This window comes from Pipistrellus kuhlii, unplaced genomic scaffold, assembly GCF_014108245.1.
Source record: "Pipistrellus kuhlii isolate mPipKuh1 unplaced genomic scaffold, mPipKuh1.p scaffold_m20_p_2, whole genome shotgun sequence".
In the NCBI taxonomy this organism is placed as follows: Eukaryota; Metazoa; Chordata; class Mammalia; order Chiroptera; family Vespertilionidae; genus Pipistrellus; species Pipistrellus kuhlii.
In genome coordinates this window covers 48,442,144-48,459,075 of record NW_023425515.1, presented here as the reverse complement: position 1 = coordinate 48,459,075, position 16,932 = coordinate 48,442,144, and the positions used below count along the sequence as shown (strand labels likewise).

At 42.2% G+C, this 16,932-nt stretch overlaps 2 protein-coding genes across 9 annotated transcripts in view; both read right to left on the bottom strand.

The window, feature by feature from the left end:
* ZNF148 (zinc finger protein 148) overlaps positions 1-16,932 on the bottom strand; it is a 129,749-nt gene that overhangs the window by 51,420 nt on the left and 61,397 nt on the right. The gene's annotated exons all lie outside the window — the stretch shown is intronic.
* On the bottom strand, positions 8,540-9,691 carry LOC118724133 (alcohol dehydrogenase class-3-like). Its single transcript, XM_036447105.1, has one exon. The coding sequence runs from the start codon at positions 9,669-9,671 to the stop codon at positions 8,547-8,549; it is 1,125 nt and encodes a 374-aa protein (XP_036302998.1). The 5' UTR covers positions 9,672-9,691; the 3' UTR covers positions 8,540-8,546.

The following is a 16,932-nucleotide window of genomic DNA, read 5'->3' as shown; positions in this document are numbered from 1 at the left end:
CATGGCCTGAGGTCCCCCATCAAGCCCCGCCAGGTGGAGGGAAACAGCCTCAGGTCCCCTGGCCTGGCACCGGGAGGGGGACACAGCCTCAGGTCCCCCGTCAAGCCCCACTGGCTTGGGGGGTGCAGCCTCAGGTCCCCTGTTAAGCCCCACTGGGTGGGGGGCACAGCCTGAGTTCCCCCTGACCCAGCACTGGGGTACACCTTGAGGTCCCCGTGAAGCGCCACCAGGCAGAGCGGCACAGCCTCAGGTCCCCTGGCCCGGTGCTGGGGCAGAGTGTGGTCTGAGGTCCCCCAGCCTTGTGCTGAGATGGGGGGCGCGGCATGAAGTCCCCCATCAAACCCCACCTGGTGTGGGGTGTGCTCTGAGGTCCCCTGCCTGGTGCTGGGGCAGGGAGAGCAGCCTGAGGTCCCCTAGCCCAGGACGGGAAGCGCACCTTGATACAGCCTGAAGTCCCAAGTCAAGCCCTACAGGGTGGGGGACACAACTTGAGTTCCCCTGTCAAGCCCCATGGAGGCAGGGGAGGGTGTAGCCTCAGGTCCCTGCTAATTGCTTGTTAAGGCTCCTTATGGGAACTTGGCCTCAGCTATGGGTGCAGCCATCTTTGTGACGGAGTGATGGTCAATTAGCATATTCCCTCTTTATTATCGATAGATAGAATACTAAGTTGTTTTAAAAACTGCAACATTAGGCAGGAAAATAAAACAAAAAATTTCTATGAATGAATGGGGGAGGGGGGCATCAAATAAATCTTGATTCCTATCTCGTAATACCAAAAATCAATTCCAAACAGACTATTCACCTAAATGGGAGGGGGGAAAAACACATAAAAAGTTCTAGAAGTTAACAAAGGAAAATATCTTAATGACCTTGGGGTAGGCAGAGAATTCTTTAATACCAACCAAAAGAAAAAAACTTATTCCTGGTAAAATGAACTTTATTAACATTAAGTTCTGTTTACTGAAGAGTAAAAAGGCAGATCACCATAGAAAAGATACATATTTATAAAACTAAAAAATAGATAAAGAACTCTTACTACAAATCTGTAAGAGAAAGAAACCTAATAGAAAAATAAGCAAAAGGTAAATATACAAAAAAATTTACAAAAAATACATCCAAATTGTGAGTAAACATGCAAAGGAATTTGATTTCTTTAGTCATCAGTAAAATGCAACCTAAAAGCACATTGCAATACTATTAAATCACCAAAATGGCTAAAATTAAAAGCACTGATAATACCAATTTTCAAGAATATTGGAGCAGTTAGTATGAATTGGCAAAACTATTAGAAAAACTTCTGATAATATCTACTACAGGTGACCATATACATACCCAGCATATTCAATCCTAAGTATATAACCAACAGAAATGACTCTATACATGCACCAAGACACATAAAAGAATACCTACAGCAGCACTTTTCAAAAACAGTCAACCTCTTGAAACAATCTAAATATGTATACTAGTATAAAAACTTCTTGATATATTTTTATACAACTGATAATTATACAGAAACTAGAGGCCCAGTGCACAAAATTCGTGCACGGGGTGCGGGCGCATGTGTCTCCTTCAGCCCAGCATGGACCCTCTCCAATTTGGGACCCCTTGCAGAATCGGGCCTAAACCAGCAGTCAGACATCCCTCTCACAATCCAGGACTGCTGGCTCATAAACACTTGCCTGCCTGATTGCCCCAACTGCTTCTGCCTGCCTGACTGATCGCCCCTAATCACCTCTGCCTGCCTGCCTGCCTGATCACCCCAAACCGCTCCCCTGCTGGCCTGGTTGCCCCTAACTGTCTTCTTGTGCAGGCCTGGTTGCCACCAACTGCCCTCTCTTGCCAGCCAGGTTGCCTTAGTCACTCCTAACTTCTCTCCCCTGCCAGCCAGGCTGCCTTCGGCAGCGCTTTCTTGGCAGGTGAGTAGGCATCCTGCCCCATCCCACCCACCGGCCGGGGCACCTCTATGAACTCCCTACAGCATATATTGCTGTGGTATACCCCCTCCTGTCCTGGAGCAGCTGGTGGGTGGGGCGGGATGCCTGCCTTCGTTGCCTTGGTGACGAAGCCAGGCATCCGGCCCTGCCCACGAGCCTCTGCATGCTCCCCATCAGCCCGGAGCAGCCAGTGGGTGGGGCGGGATGCCTGCCTCCCTTGCCTTGGCAGTGAAGTGAAATGACCCTCAATTTGCATATTCCCTCCTTATTGTCTGTCAGTGCTGCCATCTTTGTCAGTGGAGTTATGGTCCATTTGCATATATCCTCTTTATTAGATAGGATATGGTTCATCCATACCACGGAATACCACTCTCTAATAAAAAGTTACTGATATGCACAACAACTTGGATGGCTCTCAAGGGCATTACGTTAAATTTTTTAAAAGTCAATCTGAAAAGGTCACATACTATATGATTTCATTGACATAAAATTCTCAAAATGACTGTTATAGAGATAGAAAATCAGGGATAGGACAGCTAGGGGTAATAGTGCAGGGAAAGAGGTGTGACTATGAAGGATAGCATAAAGAAGACCTTTGCACTGATGAATTAGTTCTGTATCTTGGTTTTAGTGGTGGTTATACAAACCCATATGAATGATAACATATAGAACATTGAATATTTTTAAAATGCCAATTTTCCAATTATGAGATTGTACTACAGTCATGTAAAATGTAACTAATGAGAGAAACTAAGAGTACATGGGCTCTCTCTATAGCATTTTTTTTTTACAATTTCCTATTAATCTATATAATTTCAAAATTAAGTTTAAAAAAAGTAAAAGGATAAGTCATGTCTCCTCCCCTTCATGACCCTCCTTTAACCACTCACTCCTAAAGCCATAAGCTGGAGAAGAACGTGGCAAAAGATCCCAAAAAAGACAATCAGGGCATCTGCATGGCAGAGCTGCCCAAAGCAGGCTCTCCACATACAAGGACAACCCCATATGAGGTGTCAGAGCCCAAGCAGCATAAGTAAGGATCTATCTGTGTGTGGAGGACAGCTTGGATCGAGGTTTAAGAAGCTAGATGGGACAAGGAAGCTCTCAAAACACTGGGCGTGGACCAGCACAGTGTATGAAGAAGGCTGGCTCCATGTGGTGATGAGAACCAGTACAAGCTGTCAAAGCACATGCAAGGGGAGAAAGGCATTTATGCAGGGAACTGTGCTCTGCCTTGGAGTACAGGAGCCTGGGTAGAGTGAAGAGGATATCTAGGCGGGAAGGGAGGCAATGCTGAAGGAAAAATAGATCAAATAAACAGATGTATTAAGGATATGAAAAATCAGGTTTCTCATTGTATAAGTAGAGAATCATACCCTGCCGGCAGGGCTCAGTGATTGAGCACCGACCTATAAACCAGGAGGTCATGGTTTGATTCCTGGTCATGGCATATATCCAGGTTGCGGGCTCTATCACTGGTGTGGGGTGTGCAGGAGGCAGCCAATCAGTGATTCTCATCATTGATGTTATTGTCTCTCTCTCCCTCTCCCTTCATCTGTCAAATCAATAAAAATGTATTTTTTTTAAAAAAGGAGTCATAAAATACAGAAGTGAAAAAACTAAAATGCACTCTGTGGTAGTGGACTGTAACTGGAGGTATCAGTGTGAATGAATGGTTTTCAATACAGATAGACAGATAGATATGGATATATATATATATATATATATATATATATATATATATAAAGTGTATTTAATTATATACATACTTATTTTCTCTGGCTTTGTCCACTGACAGGGCTGGAACAGTTATACCCCAAAAGCAATAAGCAGCACATTAAGAATGTGAATCATGGCTTCTAAATACCATTCTCCATTAAAATGAACTAAGTTCCTAAGAAAAATTACTGATTCCAGGACTGAAGTAGGAAAAATACAAGATAAGCGAGGACAAATAAAGATAACCTTAGTGACAGAGGCAAGGAGATGCTCAAAGACTGATGGAACACGTCAAAGAACATAGAAGCCCACTTGAAGAGGCTCCAACTGGACACATCTCAAAGCAAGCATTAGAATAATCATATAATAGATTTTACCTCAGTGATTAAATTAAAACTCCTAAGTCCATGTTGATACAAATAAATAAATGAATAAATTAAAAGTGTGGTGAGAAATGATGTTAACTTTACGGTGGGAAAACCTGGCAGACATCACCTTAATCAACTGACCAAAGTGAACCATCATCAGAACAGGGCAAATAAAAATCAAGTGTCAGAGCCAAAATGGCAATGGCAGCATAGGTAAACACCTGCACTCATCGCCTCCCACAACCACATCAAAATCACAGCTAAAATACAGAACAACCATCATTCAGAACCACTTGAACTCTGGCTGAATGGATCCCCTATAACTGGAGAAGAAGAAAGCACACTGAGACTGGTAGGAAGGGTGGAGGCATGAAACAAGTTGGTCCAACACACACCTGCAGCATTCTTTAATTGGGAGGGATATCCCCAAGGCCCTCGTTGAGAAGCAGGGGGGTCCCAACCACACACCAGCCCCCCAGCCCAGGGTTCCAGAACTGGGAAGAGAAGTCCCCATAACTTCAGTCTGTAAAAACCAGTAGGAAACTGTAGCTGTGTGACACGGAGGCTGCCGGAGTCCCAGGTGTTTCTATTAAAGGGCCTACGCACGAACTTACATGGTCTCACTTCATCTGAGCTCCAGCACTAGACAGCAGCTTTGAGGGAATCAGGGACATGAGGGCAGGAACTGGATTATCTGACATCAGGTCAGGAACTCAGGGGAAGCTTTCTCCCAGTCAACGGTGCTCACAGGGGTCACTGTTCCTGTGCTGGAACCTCCCCCTTAGCAAGGATGACTGGTAGCCATCTCTAAGTCTCCATCAGCATGGCTTAAAACTGTGCCCTCCAACCTGGTGATTCCGAGACCCCCCCCAATCCAATCTGCAGCCTCACCCAACCTGTTTAAGCAGCCTTTCCACACGAGTGACCTGTCCTGGATTTAGATTTTGTTAAAATCTCTCAAAAAAGCAGTAGCTGGTGTCAGCATGCCTCAAACTTACCAATAAAAAGCCCAAGACCTGACATTAGCATCAGCCTGCTTTGCCTCACAGCTAGACCTTGCCTGGGTATTTCCTAGCCCAGTGGTCAGCAAGCTGCAGCTCTGTTGACTTATGAGTTTGCCAAACACTGTCCTAGCCCAATATAAGGAGAAGCCACCTGCAGATCTCTCTCTAACTCCTGACCCAAAATAGTGGTTGACTTTTGGACAGACTCAGTGAGCACCAGAGCCCATTGAAGCAGTCCTGCTTCATAGGGGTATTTCCTGCAGTGTCTCTTCCATTATAGTCACAGCTGGTCCTCACAGCTCAACTACAAGATTGTGCACACAGCCCCTACAGGGGTGCACCTAGAGTGCCCAGCTAGGTGACTGGAGAGACTGAGCCACTGGGCTCTACAGAACACCAACTAATGAGAGCGGCAAGGGACTTAGTGAGACTTTTAAGGATCTTAGAGAGAATATCAAAGACATGAAAAAGGACCAGTCAGAAATTAAGGATACACTAACTGAAATAAAGAACAATTTACAGGGATTCAACGGTAGTGTAGAGGATTCCGAGAATCAAATCAACAATTTGGAATATGAGGAAGCAAAAAATACCCAATCAGGATAGCAAAAAGAAAAAAAAGACTCCAAAAATATGAAGACAGTGTAAGGAGCCTATGGGACAACTTCAAGGGTACCAACATTTGCTTCATGGCAGTTTCAGGAGGAGAAAAGAGAGAGAGCAAGATACTAAAAACCTATTTGAAGAAATAATGACAGAAAATTTCCTAAGTCTAAGAAACGCAGGGAATCACAAACAAGAGGAACCCAAAGAGGCCCACTCTAAAAACATTCTGTCTAATAGAGGGAATATGCTAATTGACCATCACACCCTCACAAAAAGATGGCAGTGCCCACAGACAATAAGGAAGGAATATGCTAATTGATTGCCACGCCCTAAAGTGGCAGTGCCCACAGTCACAAGACGGTGGGGCCCAGTCTCCTCAGCCCTGCCAGGGCAGCAGGCGCACAGTAAAAAGCCTCGGATGGTGGCTGCCCAGCCAATGCTCGAGGCGCAGGCAAGTCTCAGATGGTGGCTGACCTGCTGCCCAGGGTGGGTCCGCACAGGCAAGCCTCGGATGGTGGCTGCACAGTCACCCAGGGCTGCCCGAGGCTCAGGTAACCAGGGCCAGCCAAAGCTCGCACTGCCGGCAGTGGCAGCAATAGAAGCATGATGGGGGCGTTGCCATTCCCTGCTCCCTAAGTCGCCTCCCACCTCTGAGGGCTCCTGGACTGAGAGGGGGCAGGCTGGGCTGACTGTGCCTTTTCATACACCAGGCCTCTAGTTATAAATAAAATACCAAGGATTAAAGACAAAGAGAGAATTTTAAAAGCAGGGGAAAAAAGAAAAAAAAAAGCAGTTAGTTACCTACAAGGGAGTGTCCATAAAACTTCTAGCTGATTTCTCAACAGAAACTATGCAGGCCAGAAGGGAGTAGCAAGAAATACTCAAAGTGATGAATAGCAAGCATCTACAACCAAGATTACTCTACTCAACAAAGCTATCATTCAGAATGGAAGATTAGATAAACAGCTTCACAGATAAGAAAAAAACTAAAGGAGTTCATCACTACCAAATCAATGTTACATAAAATGTTGAAGGGTATTCTTTAAGAAGAGGAAGAAGGATAAAAAATATAGACAATAAAGTGGTAATAAATACATATCTATCAACAATTGAATCTAAAAATCAAAATAAGTAAACAAGAAATCTAATTAACAAAATAAACTGATGAATAAAATAGAATCAAGAGGCATGGAAACATGGAGCAGACTGACTAATCTCAGAGGAAGAAAGGTGGGAAGAGATTAACCAAAGATCTATATGCATAGATACATTACCAATGGACACAGATAATAGGATGAAGGCCCAGGTTAGGGTGGGAACTGGGTGGGGCAATGGGGGGGAATCTACAATATTCTGAAAAACAAAGATTTTAATCCTAGCCTATATAAAAAAGCCTAATATGCTAAGTGCCTGGTCATCTGGTTCAACCAATCAAAGCAAAATATGCTAACAATATGCTAAGGCTGCTCAACTGTCCACTATGACATGCACTGACCACCAAGGGACAGATGCTCCGACTGGTAGGTTAGCTTGTTGCTGGGGTCTGGCCAATCTGGACTGAGTGAGATGGGCCAGACACGCCCTGGAGCCCTCCTTTGCTCCCTCCCTGGCTGGCCACGATCCCGCGTCCCTCCCCAGCCCTGATGATGCACCAATGGGGTCCCTTGGGCTGGCCTGCATTCTCTCACAATCCAGGAACCCTCAGTAAATGTTGGAGACTCGGGTTCAGGACGATCCCACAATCCAGGCCGAAGGACCCCACTGGTGCACAAATTCATGCACCGGGCCTCTAGTAAATAAATAAAAATCAAGTGCCACATGTTAGAATGCAGTGGGTGGAGAACACAGCATCATCTTTTACAATATCCCTGCCATAGGTAATAACTTAAATCTCATTAAAGGAAAAGATCAGATAAACCCAAACTGAAAACCATTCTACAAATTAAATCATTGGTAATTTTAAAGTATTATAATCATAACAAAGTAACCCAGACTAAAGACACATGGTAATGAACGATATGTATGATCTACAAATCTGATTGGGGTCTTTTTGTGAAAAAAACTTTAATTGTGGGAAAACAAGGATATAAAAGAGTTGAAGCACACAACCAGCCAACATTACCTTATTGACAAAATAATACACCCAAGGACAGCCAAAATGTGCATTCTTTTCAAATGAATAAAGAATATTCACCAACTTCAATATTCATAATCATATGTTGGGCCTTATCACAAGTGTCAATAAATTTTAAAAGACTGAAATTATACAACATATAATTCTCTGAATACAATAATTAAATATCAATGGCAAGAAGATATCTGGAAATTATTTAATTATTAAGAAACTGAGCAAAGCACTTCTAATTAATTCATGGGTCAAAAAGAAATCACAAAGGAAGGTAAGAAGTTCAGAGCTTCAAATGCCTACATAAAAAATAAAGAAAAGCCTGGCCAGTGTGGCTAATTGTTGAGCATTAACCTCTGAACCAGGAGATTACAATTCAATTCCCAGTCAGGGCATATGCCCAGGTTGCAGGTTCAATCCCTGTAGGGGGCATGCAGAAGGCAGCCAAACAGTGATTCTATTTCAGTCTCTCTCTCTTCCTCTCCCTTCCTCTCTGAAATAAAAATATATTTATTTATTTATATTTTTTATACAGAAATTATTTTATTTTGTTAAAAAATTCCTTAATGAGCTAGCAATTATTCACAAGGATCATCCAGAAAACAGATTTATGACACTATTAGCCTTCCACTTGATTAGAGATATTAATTATACAGAAAACATTATTCCCTAGAGTAGGTTACCCAACATCTGAGGGGCTGTGGACTTGTAAGAGCTTCTCCCAGCCTGCCTGGCTGCTCCAATCAGCTCACACGATTCAGTTATAAGGATGGACATACTTTCTTTGAATTTAAAACTTCACAACAGTCCGGATGCTCTCCCCCGCATGCAGCAGTTCAAAGGCTTTGTTAATTTCACCAAAAGACAGATTGTGGGTCACAAATTCATCAACTTTTATCTTTTTGGACATATATTCAGACACCAACTTTGGGACACTTTCTACACTCTTCCATCCTCCGAAGGCGGTGCCCTTCCACGTGCGTCCTGTGACGAGCTGGAAGGGCCGAGTGGCGATCTCTTCACCGACACCAGCGACTCCCACCACCACGCCGACGCTCCAGCCTTTGTGGCAGGCCTCCAGCACGGCTCTCATGACGCTCACATTACCAATACACTCAAAGGAGTAGTCTACTCCCCCATCAGTCATCTCAGCGAGCACTTCCTGGATGGGTTTACTGAAGTCCTGGGGGCTGATACATTCACAGGCTCCAAACTCCTTGGCCCTTGCAAATTTATTTTTATTGATATCCACACCAATGATCCGGGATGCACCAGCTACCTTGCAGCCCATGAAAACCGCCAACCCAACTCCTCCTAGGCCAAAGATGGCACAAGTAGAGCCAGGCTCCACCTTGGCAGTGTTCACAGCAGCACCGTAGCCAGTGGAAATGCCACAACCCAGGAGGCAGACTTTATCCAAAGGTGCTGAAGGATCAATTTTAGCAACAGAGATGTCAGCCACAACTGTGTATTCAGAGAACGTACTGGTTCCCATGTAATGTAAAATGTTCTTTTCTTTGCAAGTAAATCTGCTAGTGCCATCTGGCATTAATCCTTTCCCTTGAGTGAGTCTTATCTTCTGGCAAAGGTTTGTTTTAGGATTTAGACAGAATTTGCGTTCTCCACAATGAGGGATGTAAAGTGGGATGACAGTATCACCTGCTTTTAGCTTAGTAACTCCTACGCCTACACTTTCCACAATTCCAGCACCTTCGTGCCCCAAGATCACTGGAAAACTGCCTTCAGGATCAGCCCCACTCAGGGTGTAGGCATCAGTGTGGCACACTGAAGTGGCAATAATCTTAATTCGAACTTCATGAGCCTTTGGGGGTGCCACCTCTACCTCCTCAATGGAGAGAGGCTTCCTGGCCTCCCAGGCAACGGCTGCCTTGCACTTGATCACCTGGTTCGCCATGCCCTCGGGAGCGGGTCAGCGCACCAATAAAAATATATTTAAAAACACAAAAAAGAGAGAGAGAGAGAAAGAGAGAGAGAGAGAGAGAGAGAGAGAGAGAGAGAGAGAAAGAGAGAGAGAGAGGGAGAAGAAAAGTCCAAGAATCATCTAACATTCTATTTCAAAAAGCTAAGAAAGAGGCAATTCTTTTTAAAAGTAAGTAGGAAGAAGAAAACAATAAAGATGAAAACTAAAATGAGCAGTGAAAAATAAATATAACCTAAACCTATTTCTTTGAAGAGATCAGTAAAATTGGTAAATATCTTCCCAGACTAATGAGGAAAACAATTACCACTATTAGGAATGAGTAAGAAGAAATTATACATTCATCTTTTACTATAAAGTATAAAATATTATTTAGAACTTTGTTCAACTAAACAAAACAAAATGGACAAACTCCTTAAAAAATACAACTTATCAAAAACAGTTCAAGAAAAATATTTAAAATATGAGTAGCTTTATATGTGTTTTAAAAATTGAATTTGTAATTAAAAACTTTCCCTCAAAGAAAACAGCCTCATATTACCTGAATGGTAAAGCCTATCAAATATCTAAGGTAGAAATAATGCCAATCTTACACAAACACTTTCAGAACAGAGGAGGAAATACTTCTTATCCCACTTATACTGAAGCCAGTATACTGGAAACAAAGATATTACAAGAAAAGAAAACTAATATACAACTTATACAAATGATGACACATCATGACCAAGTTCGGTTTATCCAAAAAAAAAAAAAAAAAAAAAAAAAGCAAGATTGAAGCACCGAACAGACTATCAAATTAATGAGGGAAGGCTTAGAGTGTTAGGGGAGAGCGGGGGGTGGGGGGATAGATCAACCTAAGGATTTGTATGTATGCATATAAGCACACCAATGGACACAAGACAATGAATGTGGGGAGGGGTGGATGAGGGCATGAGACAGGGGGGAGGGGAGGCTGGGGGAAGGTCAATGGAGGGAAAAAGGATATATATGTACTAATATATGTAATACTTTAAACAATAAAAAATTTAAAAAAGAAAGGTTGATTTAATATTTGAAAATCAATAAAATTCACTATATTAAGATAGTAAGGGGAAAAAATCATATGATCACCTAATAGATGGAGAAAGAGCATTTGATAAAGTTATATACACCCATTTATTTTTTCTTAATTTTCAGCAAACAAGAAAACTTCTTCAACCTAATAAAGATCATGTATTAAAAACCTACAAATTACAGCGGGAAGCCTGGGGAGGGTTGGTGGAAGGGGGAGGTAAGAGATCAACTGAAGGACTTGTATGCATGCATATAAGCATAATCAATGTATGCGAGATACTGGGGGGTAGGGGAGACCAGGGGAAAGTCAATAGGGAAAAAAAGGAGACATATGTACTATACTTAAGCAGTAAAATAAAATTTAAAAAGAAGGGAAAAACCTACAGATAAAGTAATTCTTAATGATAAAAAACTGAATGCTGTCCCCTAAAGATCAAGAACATGCAAAGATGTATACTCTTACCGCTTCTATTCAATGTTGTACTGGAGGCCCTATTCAGTGCCCAATCAAAACCCAAATGGTTCTAAAGAAACTCAAAGGCTGATTCTACATTTTTATATGAAAATGCAAACAACCTAGACAATCATAACTGTCTTCCAAGGAATAACAAAATTAAAACTTAGACTATATAGATAGGTACCTTGTTATTGACTTAATTAGGGTAGTCCTTAGCTGGCCTTTGCTAAAAACTTAAGGGGCCAAAGAGCCACATGTGGCTTGGGAGCCTCAGTTTGCCGACCACTGCCCTAAGCCCTTGATTTCTAAGTGCCTCATCATGTGCCTTATAGGAAACCACCAATCAGCGCCCGCCAAGTACCTAAGCCCCATCCCTTCCCGATCCTCCCCTCAAAAGGCGTGTGCACCTCTGCACATGCTGCTGGTCTCCCCTGTGAGACTGCCCGGCAGGTCCTCTTCTCTAATAAACCCTGTAGTCCTGGTTTTCAGCCCTCTGTCTCATCTTTCCGTTAACTTCTATTAAAATGTACAAAAATGACTTGTACAAGAATGTTCACAGCAGCTTTATTCATAAAGTTTGAAAACTAATAAATAATCATATAACAGAAAGTAAATAAACAAAATTTAGGATGTTAATAGAATATTAATCAACAATGAAAAAGAAATGAAATACTTGCTGATACACTCAACCAACATGGATAAACGGCAAAAACATTAATTATTCTGAGCAAAAGCCAGACTACAAGAGGTACTAATGATTCCATTTTCATGAAGTTCTCAAGTGACAACTAATCTATGGTAGAGGGAGAGGCAGAGGCAGAGGTATGGATCAAAATATTTGTTGTGGAGGGGGTTAACCAGAAAAAAATAAATAAATAAACAAGGAAATCTTCTAAGACAATGGAAATATTCTATATCTTTATGAGCTATGGGTTATACAAGTTTAAGCAGTTGTCAAAACTATAACTTAGGATCTGAGAGCATTCCACTTAAAACTTCCCTCATTTAAAAAAAATGTATTTTCACTCAAAAAGTGTTTAATTGCCTTCAAGAGCCCAGGTACTGCATTAAAAAGATAAAAGAGAGGCTCCAGAAAAGAGACCTTATAATCTTGCAAGCAAAGAAAAGCAAAATAAGTTAGCTACAATAATGACACTCACATAAAAAAGAAAGCTTTTAAACCGAAAAGTGAAAAATGGTATATTGCCAAACAAACAATAGTATAGGTTCATAAAACATGTATAGAAGCAATAGAAAAAGTAATAGTAATTTGATGTGCTCAAAGGGCGAAATAAGGAGAGGCGCTTGAATTACTAGTGTAAGGAGCTGGATAATATGAGAAGGCTCTTTCAGCCCACGCAAAAGGGTACATTTTAGATGTTTGGCAACAAGAAACCTCCGAAGAAGTTTTAGTATAGGAGTGAGAAATAAAATCTCATTTGGAAAGGTCACTATAGAAACTGTATGAAATATAGATCGGATAAGGCTCAGGCTACATTCAGTCTAATAAAAAGGGTATTGTAATGTATGAACGACTTTACCCAATAACAGCACAACACACATTCTTCTCCAGCTCACATGGAGCGTTCACCACATTCAGGCCATAAAACACCTCAACAAATTTAAAAGAACAGAAAACATTCTATGTATGCTCCCAACCCATGATGGAATTGAATTAGTAATCAATAACAGAAAAACAGCTGGAAGATTCAAACATATTTGGAGATTAAACAACATACTTCTAAATAACATATGGCTCAAAAAATTTCAGGAGAGGATTTTATGAATTTGATCTGATAGGCAAGGGAAGCAAATAAATAACTAACTAAATAAATAGGACTGTATCAAACTAAAAAGCTTCTACACAGAAAAAGAAACTGTCAAAAACAAAAAGGCAATCAATTGAATGGGAGAAGATATTTGCAAATGACACATCCCAATAAAGGGGTTAATGTTCAAAATATATAAAGAACTTATACAACAACAAAAAATCAGTCAACAAAACAAAAGGAAAACCAACTGAATAGGAGAAGATATTTACAAACAAGAGCTCTGACAACAGGTTAATAGACAAAATATATAAAGAACTCCATACAACTCAACACCAAACAATCTATACTAATAAAAGGATAATATGCTAATTAGACCAAGTCAACCAGACATCTTCTGGTCATCCAGTCCTCCTTCCAGACAAAGCCATGGTGGCAGGGCTGAGGCAGAGGCGGTTAGGGGCAATCAGGCAGGCAGGTGAGCGGTTGGGAGCCAGTAATCTTGGATTGTGAGAGGAATGTCCGACTGCCAGTTTAGGATATAAACCGGCAGTCAGATATCCCCTGAGGAGTCCCAGATTAGAGAGGGTACAGGCCAGGCTAAGAGACACACACCCCCATGTATGAATTTTGTGCACCAGGCCTCCAGTCCTATATAATAAAAGCCTAATATACTAAGTATCTAGTCAATAAGTCAGCTGTTCAACCAATCAAAGCATAACAAGTTAATGATATGCTAAGGCCACTCAACTGCTTGCTATGACGTGCGCTGACCACCAGGGGATAGACAGTCAACTGGTCAACCAGTCACTATGATGTGCACTGACCATCAGGAGGCAGATGCTCCAACCAATAGGTTAGCTTGCTTTTGAGGTCTGTCCAATCGGGACTGAGCAAGATAGGCCAGACACTCCCTGGAGTCCTCCTGTGGTTCTCCCAGTTGGCCAACCTCCCGGGTCCCTCCCTGGCCCCGTTTGTGCACCAGTGGGGTCCCTTGGCCTGGCCTGCATCTTCTCACAATCCGGGTCCCCTTAAGGGATGTTGGAGAGCCAGTTTCAGCCCAATCCCAGGCCGAAGAACCCCACTGGTACACAAATTCATGCACCAGGCATAAACACCTTCTCCCAAGAATACATACAGCCCGAACTGGTTTGGCTTGGTTGATAGAGCAATGGCCTGTGGACTGAAGGATCCCAGGTTCAATTCCAGTCAAGGACATGTACCTTGGTTGTGGGCACATCCTCCGTAGGGGGTGTGCAGGAGGCACCTGATCGATGTTTCTAACTCTCTACCCCTCTCCCTTTCTGTCTGTAAAAAAAAAAAAAATCAATAAAATATATTTAAAAAATAAAATAAAAAAGAATACATACAAATGGCCAACATTTGAAAAGATGCTCAACTTCATTAGCTTTTAGGGAAATGCAAATCAAAACTACAATGAGCTACCACCTCACATCTGAGAATGGCTATTATCAATAAGACAAATATAATAACAAGTGTTGGAGAGGCTGTGGAGGGAGAAAAGGAGCCATCATTCACTGCTGGCAGGAATGTAACCTGGTTACAATCACTATGAAAAACAGCCTGGAGGTTCCTCAAAAAATAAAGAATAATGTTACCATAGGGCACAGCAATCCCTTTCCTGAGTATCTACCTGAGAAACTAAAAAACGTTTTATTTGCAAAGATACATGCATCTCTATGATCGATGCAGCATTAGTCTCAGTGGCCAAGATATAGAAACAACCAGTGTCCTTTGACAGAGTATTGGATAAAGAAGATGTGGTACATATACACAATGGAATACTACTCAGCTGTAAGGAAAGATGAAACACTGCCATTTGCAATAATATGGACCTTGAGACTATCATGCTGAACAGATAGAAAAAGTCAAGAACCATATGATTTCACTCATATGTGAGATATACTGGTAACACGGAAAACAAATGACCAAAAAGGACAAATATACAAACACTAACAGACACAGACAACAGTAGGGTGCTTATCAGAGGGAGGAGGTGGTGAAGAGGTAACAAAGGATAATTTGGGTTAAATACATGATGACAGAAGGAGGTCCGACTTTGGGTGGTGAACACACAATGCAATATGGAGATGTATCATAGAATAGTACACCTGATAAATCTACACAATGGAATACTATGCTGCCATAAAAAAGAAGGAATTCTCATCATTTGCAGCAACCTGGATAGAAATGGAGAACATTATGCTGAGTGAAATAAGCCAGTCAATGAAAGAGAAATACCACATGACCTTACTCATTTATGGATAACAAAGAACATTATAAACTGATGAACCAAAAGATAGATATAGAGACAGTAAAGCAACAAGCAGACTGTCAAATTACAGTGGGGAGGGGAGGGAGATCTGGGGGAGATAAGAGATCAACCGAAGGACTTGTATACATGCATATAAGTACAACCAATGGACATAAAACTCTGGGGAGGGAGGGTATGTATGGGGAGGGGGGGGCCCAATGTTAAAATATGTACACAGATAATAATTTAATAAAAAAATGTAAAAAAAATAAAAAATAAAAGAATTGTACACCTGAAACTTATATAATCTTATTAGCCAATGTCACCACAATAACTTTAATTTAAAAAGAAATTGCAGGAGAAATGAGAAGATATGCAGAACCAAATAAAAACAAAAATACAACTTATCAAAATTTGTGGAACACAATGAAGCGATGCTTAGAGGAAAATTTATAGCATTGAATACATGTATTAGAAAAGAAGATCTAGGAGAAACTAGTAAAGATGGCGGCACAGGTAAACATGGTACTTGCTGCCTCCACAACCACATCAAAATGTACAACTAAAATACAGAACAGTAATCAATCCTAACCACCAGAAATCTAGCTGAGTGGAAGTCCTACAACTAGGGAATTATAACAAAAGCACATCAAGATGGTAGGAAAGGCAGACACACAGAGTGGAATCGTGGAACCAGCTGATCCCACACCCAAGTGCAGCAGTATAAAATTGGAAAAGATCTCGGATATGGAGGTTTCTCTAATGAGCAAAGGTTCTCTGTCCCACATCAGGTCCCCCAGCCCAGGTTGTCAGTGCCAGGAAGAGAAGCACCCACAACTTCTGGCTGGGGAGGAAAAAAAAACCAGTAGGAATGTTGGTTGAGTAACACAGAGGCTATGGGAATCCCAGGCACTTCCTCTAAAAGGACCCACACTCGGACTTATTTGCACTCACTCCCTCCGAGCTTCAGTGCTGGGGCAGCAGCTTGGAGGTTCCTGGGACATTCAGGGAGGAACTAACTTGTCTGGAACCAGGGTGGGAGCTGGAGGGACAGCTTTCTCCCAGACAGAAGCTTTCACACAGGCCATTATTCCTTTGCTGAGCCTTCCCCACCACAGAGCCAATAGGTTGTACAATATCTAAATCTCCATCATCTGGGCTCACATTTTTTGCTTCACCTTAGCAATTCCCTGAGCCTCTGTTTCTCCCTACTTGCAGGCTCATCCAAGCCATTTCCAGTGGTTTTTCCATACAACTGGTCTCTCTTGCCTCATGCTTTGGACTTTTCTAAAATTTCTCCAATAAGCAGCAACTGGCATCACAGTGCCTCATACTTCTCAATAAGTGGCCCCAGGACTGGCTCCAGAGACAGCTACTCTGGTTCAGAACGTAACCTCTTCTGGGCACCTCCAAGCTCAATCTAAGTAGAAGCCATCTGCAGATTGCTCTGTAGCCCATGCTGGGTGGCGCGGGGCAGGGCACAGGTGAGGCCGCCTTTGTGCCTCCAGGGAGGCCCCAGAGCCAATGCAGCCGGTGGTCAGCTTCAATCCTACCACCTCTACAAGCGACACACTCGAAGAGCAGGCTCTGAGCACCAAAGCCTCATTGAAGCCAGTTCTGCTCCATAAGGTCAGCTCCTGCACAGCGGGTCTTCTGCTATAGTTACAGCTAATCTTCACAACC

Bases quoted from the DNA above. Each gene is read 5' to 3' on its own strand.
- LOC118724133 (XM_036447105.1), bottom strand. From the start codon at position 9,671: ATGGCGAACCAGGTGATCAAGTGCAAGGCAGCCGTTGCCTGGGAGGCC.